The 23,510-nt window shown below is 41.0% G+C and overlaps 1 protein-coding gene across 2 annotated transcripts; it reads right to left on the minus strand.

The window, feature by feature from the left end:
• Window positions 1-944: 944 nt before the first annotated feature.
• On the minus strand, window positions 945-22,074 carry mmp14a (matrix metallopeptidase 14a (membrane-inserted)). Of its 2 annotated transcripts, XR_014593717.1 has the most exons (11): window positions 21,658-22,074; window positions 10,149-10,297; window positions 9,867-9,989; window positions 8,959-9,266; window positions 8,713-8,874; window positions 7,217-7,356; window positions 6,898-7,036; window positions 6,652-6,802; window positions 5,048-5,163; window positions 2,252-4,004; window positions 945-1,950 (listed from the first exon to the last, which is right to left on the minus strand). XR_014593717.1 is itself a non-coding variant. In XM_083937094.1 (10 exons), the coding sequence occupies exons 1-10, from the start codon at window positions 21,745-21,747 to the stop codon at window positions 3,688-3,690; spliced, it is 1,695 nt and encodes a 564-aa protein (XP_083793220.1). In that variant the 5' UTR covers window positions 21,748-22,074; the 3' UTR covers window positions 945-3,687. The 2 variants fall into 2 exon arrangements, 1 of the variants encoding a protein (XP_083793220.1); XM_083937094.1 differs by having other exon boundaries at window positions 945-4,004.
• Window positions 22,075-23,510: the final 1,436 nt, after the last annotated feature.

Genomic DNA, 23,510 nt, shown 5'->3' on the forward strand with positions numbered 1-23,510 from the left:
TGTTTGCCTGAATCCAGGAAATACAGTAATTTTGTGAGGCTGAAACAAAACGTCAACATGTTTTCAGATTGGCCACTATGTGTTTAACTATGGTTCGACCAAATCTTCTATCCTGATATAGTCTGGGTATACCCATGCGGACTAGCGCCTGGATTCCATGGATCCGATTTTCGTCTCAGCAAGGGAACCAATCACAAAACGGGGAGGGACAGCAAGACTATGGCGACGTTATTTTCAATTTGGAAGACGTAATTGTTTATCACAATAACCTCGATATACTGTACGCCCAGCCCTTTATTTAACAAAACTTAAGATGCATAAATGTTTTTTTGTTTTTTTAACATAGCAAAAATCCATCCATCTTCAACCATTTGTCCCTTTCGGGGTCGCGTGTGTGTGTGTGTGTGTGTGTGTGGGGGGGTGTCCAGCTGACATTGGGTGTGAGGCAGGGTCCACCCTGGACAGGGCGCCAGTCTATCACAGGGCACATAGAGTCAAACAGACAGACAACCATTCGCACCTACGGGCAATTTTAGAGTCATCAATTAACCTACACCTGCACGCACGTCTTTGAACTGTGGGAGGAAACCGGAGAACCCGGAGAAAACCCACGCAGACACGGGGAGGACATGCCGGAATTCGAACCACGAACCCTCTTGCTGTGAGGTGACAGTGCTAACCACCACACCAGCGGGCCACCCACATAACAAAAATGATTTAATTAAACAGAATTTCTTTGCAAATATCTTAAATTATGTAAACGAAGCACTTACGAATGAAGTTATTAGTCACATTTCTCTTTGTTATCTGGTAAATATTAACTTGTTTTGGAAAACTAAAATGTCTTAATGTTGCATTTCTGTGTTTAAGTGTGTGTTCAGACCAAAGCATGGTAGTCAAATTTCACTGAAACGAAATACAAAAGTGAAAACAGGCAGGAAAAAAAAAATCTCATTCCATTTTATTGATATGATCATCATTATAAATATCATTACCATTATCATTGTTATTAACTAAATCAATTCACCTTCAATTTTTGATTTGTGTAAAAAAAAAAAAAATCATTGAGCACCATCAAAGTTCATAAATAGCATCGCTTGTTATCCTGTGCCGACATCTGCGTGATTCCACACAGTTAACCCTGATCTGATCTGATTCCTCACATGCTGAGTGTAAACTGGGGTTCATTTCCATCACTGTCACTTTATGCCTCTGTCCAGCAGGACTCCAAATGACAATGTACAAAAGACAAAGAAAAAGTCACTATACCTTTACCAGGAGAACAATAATAACAATAACCATACTTATAATAACAACAATTTCCCATAGCAAACGATAATAATTAAAAAAAAATTGCACCATATTGTTGGAAACTGTACCGCTTTACTGACACATTTGGCAAAAGCAGCTCCGCTTCTGTTCGACAACAAATGTACTGGAATGTTTTGAAAACTGTCATCCGTGAGTTAAAACATCGCGTTTTTTTTAAGAAGATATTTTGTCCCGTCTGACTGCTTGCACTGAAAGAAGAGTTTTGCCTGTGAACCAAGTTGCAGTTAAAACAAAATGAAATAAAAAGTAGAAATGATTCTAGTTTTTGTGCATCTTTGTTCTCTGATTGTTTCGTCCGGGCTTCAGCTCGACCGTCTAATCATAAATCATATCTGTGCATGTTCAAAAGTCTGCATCAATCAATACTAACACTGTGCATAAGGGTCCCTCCGCTCCTTCAAACATCAGACAGGTGACATAACTAAAACTGAACGTGGTCGTGCTGAGAGTGAGAGAGTCCTCTAAAGTAGTAGGTATTGACTAAAGGTCCCATATTCTGCTTATTTTCAGGTTCATACTTGTAATTTGGGTTTCAACATGTTTACATGCTTTAAAGTTCAAAAACACATAATTTTTCTCATCCTGTCTGTTTTATATTCCTGTATCCGGCTGTTAAGTCTGACGTAACACCCTTTCAAAATAAGATTTCTGGGTCCAAATGCCCCGTTGAAACAAAACAGACACAAAGGTCAAACATGTGAACCATTACATCACCTCTTTCGTCTGTTAAACACCTTTTTAAATGATGAGAAAGAGGTAAAATGACAATTACGTTGTTTTTTAAAAACTCAGATCTGTTCAAACAACGGGGAACATGGCACTGCGGCGTTGTAGAAATAAAAGGCTTGGACCCGGGAATCATATTTTGAAAGGGCGTTACGTCACGACTTAACAGCCGGATTCACCCTCTGTGTTAAACGCTCCGTTTTAGCGCCTGTCTCTTTAAGACCCTGTCCTGAAAAAGTCCAATCTGCTCTGATTGGTCAGTGTTTCTACAGGGTTGTTAAATCTGACGTAACACCCTTTCAAAATACGATTTCCTGGTCCAAACGCTTCTTTCGAACAACACAAACAACAACAGCTGAACCTGTGAATAATTACGATCACTTCCTTCTTCCGTGAGACACCTTTTCATCGATAGGAAAGCGGTAAAATGACAATTACGTTGTGTTTTTTTTGTACTAAGATCTGTTTAAACTGTTCGAACGCAGCACTGCTGCATTGTAGAAATGCAAGGCTTGGACCAGCTCGTGTCGGGAAATCGTATTTTGAAGGGGCGTTACGTCACGACCTAACAGCCCCATAGTATAGTTGTGACATCACAACTGTACAGAAGTCCTGACGGCTCGTTTAAAGACACAGTTTCTGAATACGGGCTGTGTGCATTTCTCTGTGGATTGAGCGTTTTCATACTTTCACAGTATTTATACAGCACCTCCATCTGTTTTATAATCAAAAAAGACATGGCAATCGCACTTTGTACGATATTGGACCTTTAAAACTGCAATTATTTCCTTTAACAAGAAGCTAAACTTGTGAATTGTGTATTAAATCTGGAAGTATTTGAACAAAGAATAGGGGAACAGGGTTACCAATCTAACCAGACATTGAATTTAATACTAAGTGCAGTGGACACACTTCAGGCAGCACTAAAGAAGCATGAGGTCCCATACCCAGCCCTACTTTAGTGGTAGGAGAAAAAAAAAAAAAGAAATCAACGTAATTCAGGGAATACTGCATGGCCGAATATCAAAAAGTTGCCAAAAGAGCAAGAATATGTCACGTTGAAGTGATTTTCAAAATAAAACCCAGACAGCAAACGTATTTCAGAGCAAAAACTCTTTAACAAGAGATGATGGTTTTTCTGAGTAAGTGAATCAGACAGCAGTTCAGCTGGAGTCGTCCAGTTAAAGGAGAGGAAGAAAGGGATGTTTTTTTTCTTTTTGTGTTTTTATACCTGGGGGATGTGAGAGAGGAGAGGCGGGAGGGGAAGTTGTTGATGAGTCTCTTTGTATATGTCCCTTCTCTACGTGAGATTTTGTGGGTATGTTTGATAAATCTCCGAACACAGAACAGTACACGTAAATAGTTAACGTACAAATACACATTTTCCTGATTTCAGTTTCTAGGGCCTTTTTCCTCTCTTTCGTGGCACGTACAAACCACCCGACACTTAACACATCGTCCCCCTCCTCTCCCCCGTTTCTTCTGTCTTTCCTCTCCTCCTCTTCCACGTCAGTTTCCATCTCCACCCGGCCCTCGTTCTCTCTCTCTCTCTTTCTCTCTCTCTCTCTCCCTCTCTTTCTGTCCCTCTGTGGCAGTCTGTCAATCACCCCCCTGTCCCGTCGCTCCCGTCTACACCTTGTCCAGGAGGGATCTCTGGCAGTAGAGGAGGCGTCGAGGCGTGCCGTACTTCCTGAAGAACAAAAGCGCCCCCAGAGTGACCACAACCAGCACCAGTAGGAGGAGAGGGATGACCACGGCCGCCGGCCCGGCCCCGCTCTGCGATTCGTCCACCTCGATGATAATCACCTCTTCCCGACCCTTCTTGGGCTCCTCGCCTTCGCAGCCCATCCAGTCACTGAGCACAGACTTGGGGTAGCCGGACTCCACCTTCATGTACTGGTTGTTGAACTTCCAGTACTTGTTGGCTTTGTAGAAATAAGTGTAAGCTGAAAGAGAAAGAGTTTTTCTGTAATTCAAAATAAAACTACACAGCTGTTTGGGCTAGAACTGCTCCATGAGGGTCAACAATAGGGCGGCAAATTATAAAAAATGTTATTATCGATGAATCTGCCACTGAGTTTACGTGCACAGCAGTAACCTGAGTGTAGTCTTTCCCTGGTTGGGTGAATACCCGGGTTATTGCAGTTCTCCGCGTGTACGAATAAGAATGTGAAGAAGGGCGGGGGTAACTCTTACTCCTGTACCGTAGATGGCACTCCGACAATGTACAACTGGTCTGCATGCGGCTCTTTCTCCCGGTTGACTTTCATCAAAATCAAAACAACTTTGAAAGCGCGGAGAACATGGACGACTTTTCCACAGAATTACGACATGAATGGAAGTCGTGGCTGTTGCTGATGTTTTCAGCGCCGTTGCTTCCTGATCTATTCTTAAACCACTGCAGCAGAGTGGGGAGGAGCAGTTACGACCTAACCTGATCTTACCCCGGTTACGGCGTATACATGCACGACTACTCTGGTTACTAAAGGAGTTATCTAGGTCGGTTAACCGGGGTATGGAGTTTACTAGCCTGGCTAATGCGACCACATCTCAGGAATATTTGGTCTGGGAACCACCCATTCATTTTTCCAGGGCCGTTTATTGGAATAAACGAATGTCTATCAAATGCGTCTGTATGTAGCTCATAGCCAATCGTATCAATTATAACAGATGACGTATGTAGAGCGACAGAAATTCGACAAGAACGTCATCGTCTTAGAAAATTGGATCCATGGACTCCAGGCTGCCGAGCATGATGAAATGAATTTGCGTGCAAGGCAGCATAGGTATACCCGGGCGAGGTGTTTACATGGCGTTTGAGAAACGGGGGTATTGCGTTAATACAATCAGGTTTTTAAACTGCAGGTAAACGCACTGACAATGAGTAGCAGCCAATTAACTTTCTGTCCGACTATTCAACAATGGACTCGTTGTTTCGGTTCTGTCTCTGAATATAGAAATGATCAGTTTGAAGGAGAGGAAAACTTACATCCGTCTTCGCTCATGATGGCGGCTTTGATGTTTTCCGGTGCTCCGCTCCACATGCTGATGGGCTTTGGATAACCGCTGTCCACGGTGCGAGTCTTCTCGTTGAACCGGTAGTACCTGCACATGTCACAAAGACACCGAACTATTAAAGAGCTACAAGTGTAACAAAATATAATGTTTATTTCCTGGAGGAAACACAGAAGTTCACGTCCTACGGAGTTGTTATTCCACAGTTACACATAAATTACACGCGGTAGACTCAATATCTAACATTTAAGGGAAAGAAAATTGGTAAAATCACATATGCAGTAGTTGTCTGTGACTGAATAACAGACAGGGAGAACAAAATGTGAGTCAGGGAACTGAAATGTGGGATTCTAGCGTCATAACAAGTTGAGAGATAAGCACAGAGTACAAGTTACAACAGGTCTCTACTGTACAGACAGTATGAGCAGTGTTTGTTTGGGAAATGGGAAAGAGATCCAATCTCTGCACGAGCGCTCCAAAAACCTTTCATAGAAAAGGACAAAAGGTCATTGGTTCTTTGACGTGAGGACCAGGAATGACTTTTTTGAACCTCTCTTCAGAAAGAAAAACTGATTTCAGATGTAAAAGATGCACAACGTTGATTTCACCCATTTCTGCCAATGTGACGGAAACGATCCTGTAAGTCATTATAACAAGAAACGTTATAAAAGTTTCTCTTTATTTTCAGAACGTTTCTCATTATTTTAAGGTACTAACTCATTATTTTAACATACTAACTCATTATTTTAAGATACTAACTCATTATTTTGAGATATTAACTCATTATTTTAAGATATTAACTCATTATTTTAAGATATTAACTCATTATTTTATGATATTAACTCATTATTTTAAGATACTAACTCATTATTTTAAGATACTAACTCATTATTTTAAGATACTAACTCATTATTTTAAGATATTAACTCATTATTTTAAGATACTAACTCATTATTTTAAGATATTAACTCATTATTTTAAGATACTCACTCATTATTTTAAGATATTAACTAATTTTTTCAAGATACTAACTCATTATTTTAAGATATTAACTCATTATTTTGAGATACTAACTCATTATTTTAAGATACTAATCATTATTTTAAGATATTAATTAATTATTTTAAGATACTTACTCATTATTTTAAGATACTAACTCATTATTTTAACATACTAACTCATTATTTTAAGATACTAACTCATTATTGTAAGATATTAACTCATTATTTTAAGATATTAACTCATTATTTTAAGATATTAACTCATTATTTTAAGATATTAACTCATTATTTTAAGATATTAACTCATTATTTTAAGATATTAACTCATTATTTTAAGATACTAACTCATTATTTTAAGATATTAACTCATTATTTTAAGATATTAACTCATTATTTTAAGATATTAACTCATTATTTTAAGATACTAACTCATTATTTTAAGATACTAACTCATTATTTTAACATACTAACTCATTATTGTAAGATACTAACTCATTATAGTGACTTACAGGATCTTATCTCACATTGGCAGAAATGATCTTCCATAAATGACCCGTATAAGAAGCAGAGGACTCACTTAGTGCCTCTGAAGAAGTACGTCTGTCCTGTTGGTGTGTAGAAGAGAGCGGCGTCGATCTTGTCTTTCGGCAGACCGGTGCCCATGTCCTTCAGGCTCTTGGGGGAATCCTTCTCCATGCTGGACTCCGTGAAAACCCAGTACCTGTCACCTGGAGACCAGAAGTCATAAAGAGTTATCACATTAAATTCACCACTCGAGCAGCTGCAGTGACTTCTGGTTTCAGTCTAATCTGATGGAGCGTACCCTTGAAGAAGACGAATTTCCCATCATCCCTCTCGTAGGCGGCGTTGATGTTTGAGGGCAGGCCCTTCCAGAAGTGACTGATGGTCATCGGGTAACCTGGCAACACCTTGTTGTTACGCAAACGCCAAAACCACTTGTCCTGCAAACACACACATACACAGATTAGAAATATAGTAAAATGTATTCCAATATTTTCACTTAATCTGACTGAAATAATGAATATTATTGTGCCGCATTCATAGAACAGAACTGTTCAGCGTTGACACCTGCTGTGAGATTTATCATTTGAATGTTTGAGAACAAATGGTCTTTTTTGTACCTTAAATACAAACTTTTCCCCTCTGAGAATGGCGATGGTGTCGAAGTGTCCCTCACAGATGTCTGGACCGTTGTCGGGGGTGGCCGACTTTGTAGGTCTCGGGGGAGGAGGAGGAGGTGGGGGAGCCCCCGATTTTGTGCCTGTGGGGAAAGACACTATGTTGTAAAAACTGCACCACTTTGGCCTAGACTGAAATATATCAACAACTACTGAATGGATTGCCATGAAACTCTGTGAGGACATTCATTGTTCCCAGATGATGAACCCTACTGACTATTCCTAAGGTTCACTTTTGGGATTTTCAGTGAAATGTTTCAACCACTATTGGATTATCGGGTCAAAATCTTAAAGGTCCCATATTGTAAAAAGTAAGATTTTCTTGTCTTTTATTATTAGAAAGCAGGTCGAGGTGCTTTATAAATACTGCGAAAGTATAAAATCGGTCAAACCACAGAGAAATGCACTCAGCCCGTATTGTCTTCAAATGAGCCGTTAATACCTTCACTGCAACTGTCTCCGAATTGCAAGACAATGTTCCCTGTCACTCTGCAAAACAGGTTAAGCAGTTCCTTGAAGCTCAGAATATTGAAATAATGAGTCCAGATCTAAACTCCAAAGAGAATCTCTGGAAAATCCTTAGCAACAAAGTAATGTCTAAGAAACCCACTACAGTTACTGAACTGTGGAAGAGCCTGAAGACGAACGGACCAAGATAAAACCAGAGCAGTGTGAGAAACTAGTGATGTCCTGTGGGAGCAGATGTGCTGTTCATTTTTGAATCCTATAGAAGAAAACATTGTTTAAATCTTCTCTTCTAACACAATGGTTATTGTTCTCTAATTATCACTGTTTTTTTCACAATATAAAGGTTTTTGTTGAAGTGTCTTGGTTATTTAAAAAATCATGCTAGTTCAGCAGTGGTATAGACACAGCGGATATTCTATGAAATTATAAACAATAAAAAATAACAATATTTCAGAATAAATCAAGTATTAACACTTTGTTATCTAATTTTGATCTCCAGTGTAGAGTGAAGTTGTGACATGGCAGATGAGCAACGTTCCTGCCTGTTAAAGGGAAGGTTTTTCCTCAGTACTGTTGCTGTTTGCTCATGGAGAAATTGTTGGGTCTCTGTAACTCTGTCCTGAGATAACTTTTGTTATGATTTGACACTATAAATATAACGTAGTTGAATTGAACATATAGGTAGAAAGTGCCGCTACCTTGCCATCACAGTCATTCTCCGGCTGCAATGAAGGTGCAGTGAAACAGAGAACGCAGATGCAGAAGACTAGAAACCCAAAATACAAGTATGAGCCTGAAAATGAATATTATATGTTGTAGCCTCTCATGTTACGCTTCATAGTACTGTATGGGAATGTTCTAATTAATAACGTCCCGTGAGAGGAAGAGTTGTGGCGGAAAGGTAGTGGATGTTGGATGTTTGCTGCAAATATGTGCAGTAAATTCCCACTTCCTTTGGGAGATCAACCCACCGTAGATCGCCTGGATGCCCCTGCGGTCGTCCTCTGGGAGCTGGAAGTTTTCTGTTTCAAACCACTGGTAGAAGGGGGCCATGATGGCGGAGGGGTCGTTGGAGTGCTCTAGACCCAGAGCGTGACCCAACTCATGGACAGCCACCAGGAAAACATCATTACCTTCAGAGAGAGAGAGAAAAATAATGTTTAGTTAATTTGTCTTTATTTATTTCAGGATCTAGAAGCCGCCTTCTTCTCTCTTACCCCCCTGGTCGGTGTTCCCTGTGGTCCAGGGCTCAGCGAGGTCAAAGTGCGTGTCTCCCCCGATGCCGTGTCCGGGAAAGTAAGCGTGAGCCAGGAAACCGCCCTCGCCATCGAACGGCGTGCTGTCTCCATGGAAGCCCTCAGAGAACGAGAGCATGATGTCGGCGAACTTGTCGACCTTGTCTCTGATCTGGCTGTAGGGGATCTCCCTGAAGGTGAGCGGGATCACACTCTCCCACACCTTGAAGGCCTTTCGGATCGCGTCATGCGTGGCTCGTTCTCCGATCTTTGGGGTGTAGTTCTGTATGCTGTCAGAAAGAACAGGGAGACTTAGGACCGACTCACAATAACACACTATTTATGCATTTTTCCAAACAAAAGCTGCTTAGTCCTTCACAATAAAAGCCTTTCAAACATGGCTGCAGAGTCTTTAGACTTGTGTAAAATAGTGTCTGTATCTGGAATAAAGCAGATCACGTAAATATTATTTAAACACTACATTTACGTCAAAAACCGTGGGGAAATACTGGTTTTACGGGCATTTTTTATTCTTTATTTGCACTGTTGAAGTAACATTTAGAGTTTGGATTTTAATTTTAAGGAATATTTAAAAAGCTCAAAAGCTTAAACAATTCATTCATTGACAGACATTCATTCATTATTTGTATCAAGGTTTGTAATCCGCTTCAGTGGGCCCCACTTCTAAAATGTGGATATTTTTTTGGTCTTTTGGACAAAACAACCAATATGATTTGTTCCCTCTTGGCACATTTTTCACATTGTTCTTGTATTTTTATAGATCAAACAATCATTTGATTAATAAAGAAAATAATTAAAAGATAACTTAAACACGGAAGTCATTAGTTGCATAATAAATCAGGTGAAACTTTAGTAGCGTAGGTGTGTACCTGAAGGTCACCTCGGACTTGTCCCACTTCAGACCCTGCACGGCGTATCTCTTCCTCCTCAGGTTGGTTTTCAGCTGCGGGCCGAACTTGTCTGGGACACCGCACCGTGGCCGGCTCATCGCCCTGGCAACAGCAAAGATAAAATCCCCACTTTTTATCTATATAAAATGTTAAGACTCAACTGAAGGACGCATTATTTGGAAATAGTGTCATGGCGGCTTGCAAATCTGCAGTGATGATTTGAACAACAAAAAAACCCAGCCGCTGTCAGTCAGGACTCACTCTATCGTGTTGGAGTCTATGGAGCCGGTGACAGTCAAACCGTAAAACCTCTGCATGGCTGATATCGCTATGGCAATGGACTTTGGTGAGCGGATGGCCTGGGCCCTGACATCGCCTGGAGGCAGGTAGCCATACTGCTGCAGCCAACCCTGCAAGAGAGAGAACATCATGTATCTGTTCAGATTTATTTCCTTTTCTGTTGGACAAATATTACAGAGAGCTCCATGAAACAGAGTATTACTAAAAATAATAATATGGCATGAAGATGATCATATATCATGTTCAGCTTGTCAAGAAGCTGTGAAGTGGAAACACTGCTGTAAAAAGCTTGTTTATCCAGAAATAAATCTTTCAGGTCATGCATGGATTATGAGCAAAGCATGCATCAAAGCAAATAGCCTATATCCTATGAAATCTGGATTTTGGGGATTTTATAAACACAAATAATGCAAGGAAATATCCATTTTATTCTCTTCTGATGAATCTGATGTTATTTTACACTAGCTATTTACCTTAGGGATGCCCTAAAAGGTGTCCATTATAATGCATTAATGGATGACGGGGAGGTCTGCGACTTGGACAGTTACATCCGTGAAGTCCATTAACTCCTGATTACGAACACCTCTCCATGCATTATCCTGCTTATACCACATGCCAGAGAAAAAGTTTAACAACCCGTTGTCTGTTAATTCCTAATAACAGACACCTCTCCGTGCATTATTCTGCTTTTACCATGTGTCGAAGAAGACGTTTAACATCCCGTTGTCTGTTAATTCCTAATAACAGACACCTCTCCGTGCATTATTCTGCTTTTACCATGTGTCGAAGAAGAAGTTTAACACCCCGTCGTCTGTTAATTCCTAATAACAGACACCTTTCCGTGCATTATTCTGCTTTTACCATGTGTCGAAGAAGAAGTTTAACATCCCGTCGTCTGTTAATTCCTAATAACAGACACCTCTCCGTGCATTATCCTACTTATACCACATGCTGTGCCATTACGTCATTATTCTGTTTTAGAAAAACACATGTCAAACAGCTTCAACGACTGAATAACCTCATAATGAGTACGGACAATATGAAAAGTTGAAACTTGAACACAAATATTGGATTTGTAGGATCTTATGAATAGTCTTCTTCCCAAAAACAAATGACATCACCCATCTGATGAAGTGAACACTTTCATTTCCATATTAATGTCACGATCTTCATTAATGCAAAATAGGAAGTGGGGTTAAACCTTCTTTATTTTGGCTGCTACGTGGATACACAGTGTTCCGTTACACGACTCTATTTCCATAAAATACAACTAAAAAAATCGAATTTATCTGTTAAAATACAACAATTTTGTTACGACATGGGGCTTTTGTTTTATACTAAGCAGTAACTAGGAGTTTTGCAACACATAATAACTCTCTTTCTCTGTGAGTTGCTCAGGCTGCCGGTAGTCAGACACACCAGAAACAACAGAAAACCACCTGAAAACATCTTAGTCTGCAAGAAAAGAAGGGATTGGCCACTTGTGCGAACCTGTGGGTGTTTGTCTACTTCCAGTCAACCTTCAGAGCTTGTTTGGACCTGCGTCCCTGAGCTCAGATGCATCCCACAGATTGCATCATGAATAAGGGAGACATAGTGTTTTTGTGTGTGACTCGTTAACCTAAACACTCTTTTCTACAGCAGCCGACACACACTGGGGTAACCCAGCGTGTTACATTTATTATCGTTTCTTTACGCGACACCAAATCCTCACATGCTCCCTTGATTCATGCCGAACTCGTTAAGGGGGAGCTTTGTTGTGGGGTCGTAAGGAGGGACGAGAGGAGGAACTGAAAGCCAAATAAAACACAAAATCTGAAAACACTGATGTCACTTTAGTCCCGATGACCCAAAAGTCTGTCTAGACGATCACAGCCAAAGACAACTGGTGGTCACAATGGTGGAAAAAGTAACATTTGCAGCAACATGCTTGACTTTTAAGGTCTCCTTGCCACTGTCTATGTCTGTCCTCCTCCTCCTCTCGCTCTCTGTCTGCCTTCATGTCAACCAAAACCACCACTATTTATCTTTACACATGAAAGGCCAGCCTATTCTTTCCACTGCCACTGCTGCTGCTGGTGGTCTAAGACCCAAAGGAATAGTTCAGCATTTTAGGGAAATATTTGTTTTCATGCCAAGAGTTAGATGAAAAGGTCGATACCATAATGTCTGTCCGTTAATGGAGCTGGAGCTGGGAGACATTTAGCTCCGCATTAAGGCTGTAGCCTCAGTAGAGAAGAGTCATCAAGTCAGTTTAATAATATAATATCAATTATACAACAACGTCTATGTTAAGATTGCCATTATAAGCTACTTATCAAAACCAGACCAAGTAAAAACCCACATGTACTGTACAACCCCGTCTCCTGGAAAGTTACGCTCCAACACGACAAAACTGCATTCTTGAGCGCTGGAAGCTTAAATCACGTGCTTAGTGTTGTGAATTGAAACTGAAAATACATGATTAGGTTAAGTAAAAGATTACAATTTGGGTTAACGTGAGTAAGATTGTTGTGTAATTTAAGATAAGTTTGCATGAGAAGTGAAGTACGCTACGTAAACAAGTCAATGTTGACTTTCGGTTTCGCGCGGGACTCATCCATCCACCCTGACCTCCTCCATCCACCCTGACCTCCTCCATCCACCCTGACCTCCTCCATCCACCCTGACCTCATCCATCCACCCTGACCTCCTCCATCCACCCTGACCTCCTCCATCCACCCTGACCTCCTCCATCCACCCTGACCTCATCCATCCACCCTGTCCTCATCCATCCACCCTGACCTCCTCCATCCACCCTGACCTCCTCCTCTTTTGTGATACGTCAAAGACAAACGTACTCAGAGACGATAAATGTTTCCTTCAAAGCGTAAACAGAGAATGCAGTTTCACCGTACGCAATTTTTTTTTGAGGCAATGGGTGTGTTTTATTGGTTATAAATTCTATACTTTATACTTATTAATACTTTTCACTCATAAGAGGATGATTGTCTTGATCCTGTCTTCATCCTTTCAAAAGTTGCATCGTCTTCCTTTACATCTTACAAATAATCAGGTTTGATAATTATGTCACAAACAAAGTGTAAAAATGACACCGTATAGAGTTTAGATGTGACCTTAATGACACTAATGCTGAACATTATTAGTGAGCTTTAGAGGTGCTGGTATAGGCATATATTTTTGCCACTGGACAGAGCGTGGCTAGCACCTAACCCCCCATTTCCACTCTTTGTGCTAAGCTACGCTAACTGTGGGCTACAGCTGTAGTGTAAAGAAATATAAGAGCGGTATCGATCTTCTCATCTCCTGACCCTCTTTTGCTGGAGTTGTAGAAGCTTACGTGCATCTTGAACTGTGTTTCCACTTCTGTATCTGCACCGATATTATATTTATTATACAGTGAAATGATCTGCACACAGAGAGTTAACACATCTTCATCTCCACCGCAGATTAAGTCGGTGGCATTTCCATGAATTCCATCGTCAGCGTCATCTAAACCTCAGATATCTCTCTTATTCCAACATCAGCGCTGTTTTTCTCTTCAAGCCTTCCTCCGACGAGTGAAAAGCGTGGGGGTTGGGATGGAAATGTAGCAACTGCATGGGGCAGGACTACCCGGCCGTATACGGGCCTGGGCACACACAGCTACTGTTAGTCGTGTGCTGGTTCAGAGAGGCCAGAGAACAAGGTTCACTTATGACGACCTGCAGAGGCAACGCACCCCCCCCCCCCTTCTCCCGTCTGTGCATATCACAATCTCGTCAAGATTTCTCTGGATTATTTAAACGTCTAGTTAATCTAATTTATCCCCTGACTCTCTCTCTCTGAGTCAATCTGCCTGTGACACCAACCAAATTTACTCTCCTTGCTCCTCCACTGACTGCTGCTAGTGTGTCCTGTGGCTCCAGTGTGGTGACGCGTCTGCTTCTATAAAAACACTCCCCCTGAAAAGTCTCCCCCACACCGTCAAGACCTCCACTTCTCTCCCCCTCTCAGTCCCAAACTACTCCACACACCACCTCCGGTTGAGACGCCAGGTATCCCAGCATGCACCCCTCCTCCCTGGAACTCCCAGCAGCCACCATCAAAGCGTCTATTTATTGAGACTTGTACATGGCTGGTATTGTTGGCCATGGGGGTAGCTAGGTAGCTCGCTACGCAGCCATGTGTGGTCAAAGTGCTGGTTGCCGGTTTGGTAAACACGCCGCTGAGTGTTCTCAGTGTGTGTGCGCAGTGACGTCAGGTCTAAATGTATAATGCACACAGTGAGACACAACCAGCGTGATGTAAAGTTGGTGGAAGAGGTTGTTTCGGTGGAGCTGCGGGATGTATACATGGATTCTGTGACCCTTCTGTGACCTTACTGTCTCATGTGGAGCTGAAACAATGAATTAGTTTGATAGATTTTCATATTCTTGACTCTTTTGACTCACTGTTTAATCAAAAAAGACAGACGGTCAGTTGTTGCTGCTTCTTAAATGTGAGGCTGCTGCTTCTTCTTGTCTTCAATAAACTGAAAAATTTGGGGTTTTGGACTTTTGCCTGGTCAAAATAGGTAATCTGAATATGTTACTTTGGGTTGATTAACTATCATTTTGTTGATTATTTAAAAATGGATTCATTAGGAAAATAATATACAGTAACATAATGAAAAAAAATCAGTTGAAGCTCTAAATTCTATAAAAGCTGAATTTAATTAGATTTAAAAATGTTTTCTAACTTTTTGTGAACTAATTATTCACCAATTAAGAGAATAATTAGCAGATTCATCAAAAAACAATGTTCGTAATCCTGGATACTGTTTGTTTATTGATAACTGATTAAAGATCCTTTAATGGTCCTTTATCATCCTCATTTTCAGGTTAATACTTGTATTTTGGGTTTCTACTAGAACATGTTTACATGCTTTAAAGTTCAAAAACACATTCTTTTTCTCATCCTGTCTGTCTGAATATTCCTGTATTCACCCTCTGTCTGAAACGCTCCGTTTAAGCGCCTGTCTCTTTAAGACCCCCTCCTGAAAAAGACCAGTCTGCTCTGATTGGTCAGTGTTTCATGGTCTCTGCAGCTGCGTTCTTTGCGTCTCACACAGTCATTGCAGTCAGGGAATGACTGTTAAGTCACTGTAGCAGTACTTTCTACCTATATATAGTATATTTGTGACATCACAACTGTACAGAAGTCCCGACGGCTCGTTAAAAGACAGTTTTTGAATAAGGGCTGTGTGTGTTTCTCTGTGGATTGAGGTTTTTGATACTTTTTATAGCACCTCCACCTGCTTTATAAATAAAAAAGACATAAAAATCTTTCTCTTTTCCCAATATGGAACCTTAAAATATCTATAAATGGAGGTAGGTGCAGATGGCTGCCTGCAGTCATCCTCTTCTCACGATCAGAACAGACTCTTATGGAAACTAAATCCTAAAAACGTACTTCACCACGGCTCTGTTAACTTACTGCTGGGGTCCTGGGGCAACAGTGTGCTGCTGGGCCCCCGTTCAGCCCTCCATTCTTCTCACACTCTTTTGTAAAGTAATACAGCACCCCATGGTTCTCGGTTTCCAGACACTCTGGTTTATTGTCTACATACAGGTGTAATTAATGTGTTTTTACTGCGTCCGCCCTGCTGAAGCTCCCGTGTGGTCGAACTTGAACAAATAAAAGTTTCAGAAGTAGATTTCAACACAATATCCTCCTCAAGCTACGGCCTCAAGAACAAATGAAATTACCACAACCAGTTGATAAACAGTGAACCTGGAGCTTCCAGTTGCCCAGATGGCACTTAACAACACAATCACTCAATCCAGAGAGAATAAGCACACAAAAAAAATGTGACCATGATGCCCGGCAGCATGTATGTGATGTCTCAATGTCTCGTCGCCCATCACGGGACAAAAGGGTGCCTCTGACTGTCACACACTCTTACTCACATTCACATGAGACTCAGACGTAATTTCCGGATGCACTATAAAGAAAATCACCAACCACACGTTCCTATAAGAGTTATAAACAAAATGGGACCAAAAATCCCCTGTGCATTTATAACTTCTGTGGCAAAGAAACAAAAGAACGACAACGTTTTCTTAGGAAGTGAAACAGTCATCTGTCATGTGGGTGTCTGACTATAAACTTCAAGAAACTATACTATACTATACTTAGCAGTGCAGTAAACAATGCCAAAGGACGTCTTTTTGTGTAAAGCTGCAAAGTGTCAAAGCACTATTTTGTTTCGAGCCGCCTCCATAAACTTCCACTGTTTTTTTTCCTAGTGTAAAGCCAGACGAATAAGTTATAGATGTTTTATTCCCCGTCTTTAAATTTCACCAGGAATAAGAGAAGAAAACGAACAGACAAGAGGGTAAAGAAGAAGATGATCTAAAGTGCAGCGTTACATTAGTGAAGGGGAGGTAAAGACATTAGAAGGACGAGTGGAGAGAGAGAGAGAGAGAGCGAGAGAGAGAGAGAGAGAGGTTGGGAGTAAGGCTGAATTTAAATTTGAGGGACTGAGTCAGTTGTTCCTCTCGCTCGTTGCCAACGGAAAAAACAGAGAATTCTGCTCATGAGCGGCTGAATCTCACATTGCCTTCATTTCTTGGCGTCTCTGACCCACTTAGCACTCACAGCAGCGCCGTGCAGGACTTTTTTCTTCTTCCTGCGTTTACATTTCTACCAGGTCAAACAGGTCAAATGTCAGGAATCACTTATTCTGCTTTAGTGAAAGCTTATTTTAACGGATGCAAGCACAGACCTGAGTTCATGAGAGATCAAATTGTTTTTTGTAACACTGTGCATAAACATAATACAAGGAAGGCATGTAAGGGTGATACTGTGCAAGCTCGTCCAAGAACTAATTTGCTGAATATAATAGAATGAGTTATATTTGGAAAGGATTACCACTTGATATCCGTCAGGTAAAAAGCAAAATATCCTTTAAAAAGAGGTTAAAGCTGCACTTTTTCAGTGGTTGATGGTTAAAGCTGTATTGTTTTCTTATTTCTGTCTGTACTATGTTAATGTGCTGTCCTTTTGTAAGGTATTTGTAATGTATTTTTAATGTTAAAGTTGTTGGATGACTGTATTCTGTATACATAGTCTGTATATCTGTTGGTATGAGGACCCCAGGAGGACTAGCAAACTGCTAAGGCATAAGCTAATGGAGATCCTTTAATAAAATATAAAACGTAAAACACAATCTTTTGTACTTAACTGCATTTTCTATGGTGGCAGCGAGGCAACTGGAGTGATAAATACCTTTAGGACAAATTTATAGACAGTACGTATTTTTACTGGACATAAAAACACAATTTTGAGGAACTTATACTTTTACTCAAAGGCAAATATTGTTCTTGATGCTGCACTACATTTGACAAAGCATACATGAAAGGAGGCTATAGAATATGATGAATTATTATCAATTGAACAGTTACCGCTACCTAGACCCCAGTATTCTTATAAGGTTGGACTTATTTAGAGGATTTAGATCCTTACGTAAGTAATAAAGCAGTGCAAAAATACACCAAAAACACAAAAAAGGAAAAAAAACAGTGTTAACAGCAAAATATCTGCAGGAGGGCCCTTTTATTTATCCCATGCTAGATCAATAATGATGCATTGATGTTGTGGTTCATTTTAATGTTGAAGTTAGAGAGATATTTCGCATATTTCGTCTCCATGACAACTGAGCAGGGTAAGGTCCCAGAAGAAAGCTAAGTAAGTAGATCTTGAGTTGAGATTGTTTTTGTCAAGTAATTGAATTTTGTTATGAAGGTGATTGTGTTACTTTACTAATAGGCTACCAGGCCCAACAGCAATCATTTTGTAAATATAACTACTTAATACTGCTGCAAAGATTACGGTAATGCAGTATAAAGTACTTTTTTTCCCTCTGAAATGTCGAGAAGAAGAAAAAAGCAGCATCGAATGAAAGTACCTGAGTAAATATACTTTTCACAACAGCTCTCTACCTCTACAGGTGGTTGGTGCAGCACATCTGACCTTCACCTCAAATCAAATCCAACCAGCTGAGCACTCCAGACAAAAAACACCCTGAGCAGTGGCGGACTTGGACTGTTTGAAGGGCTGGGACGCAAAATATAAGGGCTATTCTGTAAAGCATGGGGTAAAAAGCTCAAAAAGCTATGATGCATCATGTATGATAAAATCGTCCTCATCCTCGATTAAGATCAGTATAGTATCTATACTCTGTATCGCTTCACCACTACGGGTACGGGCATACTCTTAATCCACTTTTTGCTTGGTTGTTCATGCAGATTTAAGAACCACTTGATGTAGCTGTTCGTCGTAGTGACGCCACATGAAATCAACGCCTCTTTCGCGTTCCCCGTTCGTCGGCGACCAAAGAGAGGAAGGTCTGCACCTCATCAGCTAACCACAACATGTTTTTTCGGTTTGCCATATTCTTGCTCTAGAGGGCACATCATTTATTGTATGAAGGGGCACCCTAGGGGGCACTCTATATTTTTTTCACGTGTAAAGGGCGGCTAATAAGGCACTTTCTCTCGTTTTCACCACTCTATAGAGGGCACTTTACCAACACTCTTTCAACCATGGAGGCACCAGACAGGCAGAAGGGCACTAGAAGGGCACTCATTAAGGCATGTTATCGATTTTTCTTGTTCTAGAGGGCACATCTTCATAATATATCGTATGAACGGGCACCCAATCATTTTTTGCACGTATAAAGGGCAGCCAAGTAGGCACTTCCTCTCGTTTTTGCCACTGTAGAGGGCACTTTAGCAACACTTTTTCAGGCGGTCATCACTGACATTCCAACATCACTTTGGAAACTTTCCCTCTTTAATGTCCTCCAAAGGTGGACCATTTTCTTGGGTGTAGGTGAGATACGCTCCCTTTCTCCCTTGAAGTCCATCAGTTTCTCATTAAAGCCAAATCCAGGTGATCACTTTCATTTCTTAAGTGACACCCGCTGCCTGTCAGAGCAGCAGCAGCAGCATGCGCCAGATCTGAAGCTCTTTTCTTTTGATGCTACATCAACAGCCACTCAAGAGATAAAGAGAAACTGAACCCAGATGTGTTTTGACCGAATCTGTATCCCCTCCAGCTGGGATCAGGAGACACATGTCTCCACATGGCAAAGGGGGAAATCTCCAGAAACTCTTTTAGCCAGATATGGAGAGATCCTGTTTTAGACGCTGTTGTTTTCATTGCTGCCCACTTCCTCCACTCACAAGGTCCTGCTAAGCTTTTTTATTTATGTAAAGAAAGGTTAGACAAGGCAGAAGTGCTGAATAAAAACAGATGCCGGAGGCCGCAAAGGTACTTTGACTTGACCAGAAGTCGTTTCGGAGAAAAGTGGAAGTCTTCTCTTCGTACTCAGCACGGACTTGAGTGGGTTTAGTTTGTCAGGGTGAAGTCAGAGAGGGATCTTCAGATGTTGAGCAACTCTGATAAACCACAACATTCCTCTAAACTTCTCTTGTCTGACTTCTGCTTTCTCAACTCGCCCTAAAAGGAGCATCGACAACTTCAATTAAGTCGTTGTTTCTCCGATCCTTGCTGTTCGTCTGCCTTCTCCGCACACAGACGAGTCTATCTTTTGATCACAGGGTTCGTGTACAGCTCTACGGTGACGTAATCCTCAACCCATAATCAACTCTTATCCTGTTTCTGCATCAGGGACTGACACTGTCTGTGCACACAACCTGTATCAGCATCCACTCTCCATCACATTAAACCACTGCACTGTGGGTTATTATCATTTTAGCAGTGAAGTGACATATTGGTGGTATTATCCGCAGCTGTAAACAGTCGTGTTTTCTCACTTTGTTTGCAGACATTCATCACTGTGTCGGCCGCCCTCCTGTGGCGTCTTATAAACCGTCTGACTCTCTGAGTTACCCACCATGTCTGGCTTGACTCAGACGCCAGCAACTTGTGGTCAGTGACTAAGGTCCTCCTTCGCTCCTCCGTGCATCCTGCCCACCCGGAACTACAGCTCCAGAGCCTTGTACACCTTAAATAAGTTGCTTTTTTTTTGCTCTGTGAATCAATTTCCTGTGACAGCTGCCTTTTTTAGTGATGCATCCTGTCTTTTACAGAGAAACACCTTGTGTTCAGTTCCAGACAGTATGTGACTAAACACTGATGCGGTGCCGTTAAATGCACACATCATACACTCTTACGACCTCTGGATCGACCTACGGAGCAAATGTATAATGTGCAGAGAGCCGGAGGCGCCCAGGGTGCTCGTACCCAATTATTTTACAAATCTGCGCACGAGCTGGTGACTAAATATGTTGTTAAGTCGAAGGCTGCACTTTTAGCGTCTCCAGGCCGAGGTGTCACAGCCTGAGAGCCTAATGCAGCGACTCATGTCCGGCTTGTTGTGAATGCAGACCAGGCCCCCGTGCAGCCTACAGGCAGATGAAAACCATTAACCCCCTCCCCCGTACCACCACTAGCCAATTTTTTTTTTCTCAGAACAAAGCAACTCAGCTGAGGTTTCTGAACCCCCTCCCCTCCTCCTCGTCCTCCTTCACAAAGCCACGAGAGTTTCGACTCATGACATTTTTTGGATGAAGTTTCATCTCTTGTTTCAGTCAGACGGAGTCTTTTAAACAGCTCTCCGCGCAGAAAGATAAACTTCAGGGGGGAGGCAGAATAAACACAGGAACATAAACAGTTCCTCCCTTGCTGTTGCAAGATTAGAGAAAACCTAAACATTAGAGAGACACTCCACATATCAGTAACCAATCCATAATACAATAACAGGTTAGAAATACAATAAAATGTTACTTCCTGCTGCAGAACACTGTGAATCTGTATCTTCCAGCGATATTGTGGAAAACTCTAATTGGGAAACTAATAAAATGCGAACTTTACTGTTCATGCATTTATCTTATTGCTCTTTTGATCATGTTTAATCTATCTTATTGTCCTGTATGTACTATATGTGATCCTTTTTTCCCTGTAAGCACTATGAATTCCTGTTTGTACGAATGGTGCTAAATGAATAAATTTGCCTATGCTTGCCAAAATAAAGAAAAAGGACAATTCCAGTTGTTTACACTTTTATAACACACTTTAAACTCCTGTATCTATTTGTATTGCATCATTTTAGGGATTAATAATAAGGTAATTAAACGTTGTTCGTGTAGAAAAACCTCATCAAACCCACATCAATAATCAAAGCAGGACAATAGTGTTAAAGTGTTAAAATCCTTTCTAAAAAAGTACAATAGGCCTAATATGTCCTAAACATGGAGGCTCTATTTCTTCAAATGCTAAGATGTGATGGATTAGAAGGATACAATGAGAATCCTGCTTTATTGTCCTGTATTGTTTGATTGTTGTGTTGTCTTTTTTGGAACTATATGATTCTTTGTACGAACGGTGCATTTCCAGTTGTTTACACATGAGCTTTTATAACACTCCTGTATGTATTTGCATTGTTTAAAGTGAGTGGATGTGAGTTCCCCAGTAGACTTACCTCTGCTTTCAGCACGTTGGCAGTGACGGAGGTGAAGCCAGAGCAGCAGAGAGAGAGCGCACAGGCCAGGCGCAGGAGCTGGGGCAGCATTCTTCTGTCTGCAGACTGCCCCGCAACAAAACCTACTTTCTACACACAAGTCCCGCCGTCCTGTCAAGCAACAAGATCAAAATGACAAGAAAACCCGATCGGTGCTACTCCCTTCTGCTTTTATAACGTGGCAGAAAACTTTTTTTTCCCCTCCACATGGACGTTTTTTTTCTCCCTGCGCAAAAGCGACCTCCTTTTGCAGTCAGAGCTGAGCGGAAAAGACCGAATTAAACGCTAAAATCATCAGGGGAAGATGTGACAAACGCTCAGCTGGGGTTCACTAAAGCTTCATAGTTTGGCTTCCTGTCCTCTGGATGGATTGTCTGCAGCGCGTGTGGACGTGGTCACGAGAGAGAGAGAGAGAGAGAGAGAGGGAGAGAGAGAGAGAGAGAGAGAGAGAGAGAGAGAGAGAGAGAGAGAGAGAGAGAGAGAGAGAGAGAGAGAGATGGATGGATTTTCCCCTGGATCCTCCTCCAGACTGCAGACGTCATTTTTTTCATGGCTGACTGGTTTCATTAATGTATTAATGATACACACAGATAATATTATTACAGTTTCCCAAACTGTGGATTTAGTTAAAGGTTGAATATGTAGAATCTTTATTAAAAGCTATATTTAAAAAAATCAAATAATAATAAAAGACCTGCGGGGCGTTTTGAGGGGTACATAATGAAAGTATCGCTTTTCCATAAAAAATATATGTAGTCTGAATTAATATTTGAAACGTTTTTCGACAGGTTTGACAGCCACTTTCTGTCACGTTGTAGCAGCCAATAGCGTTGGGCGTTTCGGGTTGCCAGGTTTGTCTGTTGTTGCTACAGAAACAGGAATAATTTTGAGTTGAGAGCTAGCTAACCGATCACACACCGCTCAAAGAAAAACTTTCAGCTGAAGATTAGCTAACGTTAAATACTGTTGTGAAATGAATTGATTGGTCCAAATTAGTCGTTACCCTGAATGATTCATCACTGACATGGAGCAGGCTGATCGCTTGATACACCTACGAACCTGGCAACCCGTCTGCTAGAATGTTTTTTGTTGTTGCGACTTTGATCTTCAGACACTAGATGGTGGTGTTCTGCTCATTCTCCATATTCATCTTTGTTTTAACATCACTGTTGATATTATTTCTCTGTCTTTTTATATCGTAAAATTAGTTTCCGTCGGGGCGGCTGCGACACAGCGGTTAAAGCAGTCGCCTCACATAAAGAGGCAAAAGGTCCTCGAGGCAGTGCCCGCGGGTTTGACTCTGACCTGCGGCTCTTTGCTGCGTGTCTCCCCCTCTCTCTCTCACCCCATTTCCTGTCTGTCTTCTATAATGAAGGCTTGAAAACTGGCAAAAAAAATCTTCAAAAAAAAAGTTTTTATCATTACTATCTTGTTTCTATTAGCCTACTTATATTATCAATAAGAAATAAATATATTTATGTATCTCTGCTCACCTAAAAGTTAAAATATATATATATGTTGTAACAACACAGCTAGCTTGGAAGCCAGTTGTGCTCAGTTATGCAGTTTACAGAAATGGTACATAGAAACTTTAAACCTCCAGCACACATAAATGAGGGGTCCAGCAGAAACATATTTAAACAATCATGTCTGGATTTTTTTTACCTTTTAGAACGAGGAATATACCTAGCTGTGATATTAGGGATTAATAACAAGGTAATTAAACTTTGTTTGTGTAGAAAAACAACATCAAACTCATATCAATATCCAAAGCAGAACAACAGTGTTGTACAAATCCTTTGTAAATAAGTGTA

The sequence above is a fragment of the Echiichthys vipera genome (assembly GCF_963691815.1).
Source record: "Echiichthys vipera genome assembly, chromosome: 22".
NCBI lineage: Eukaryota > Metazoa > Chordata > Actinopteri > Perciformes > Trachinidae > Echiichthys > Echiichthys vipera.

What these genes read in the sequence shown, in the direction of transcription:
- mmp14a (XM_083937094.1), bottom strand. Translation starts at nt 21,747, where the DNA reads ATGCTGCCCCAGCTCCTGCGCCTGGCCTGTGCGCTCTCTCTCTGCTGC. An exon ending in ATAGACTCCAACACGATAGA is followed by an intron (nt 9,990 to 10,148) that starts GTGAGTCCTGAC and finishes TGCTGTTGCCAG; the next exon opens with GGCGATGAGCCGGCCACGGT. An exon ending in AGGGAACACCGACCAGGGGG is followed by an intron (nt 8,875 to 8,958) that starts GTAAGAGAGAAG and finishes CTCTCTCTGAAG; the next exon opens with GTAATGATGTTTTCCTGGTG.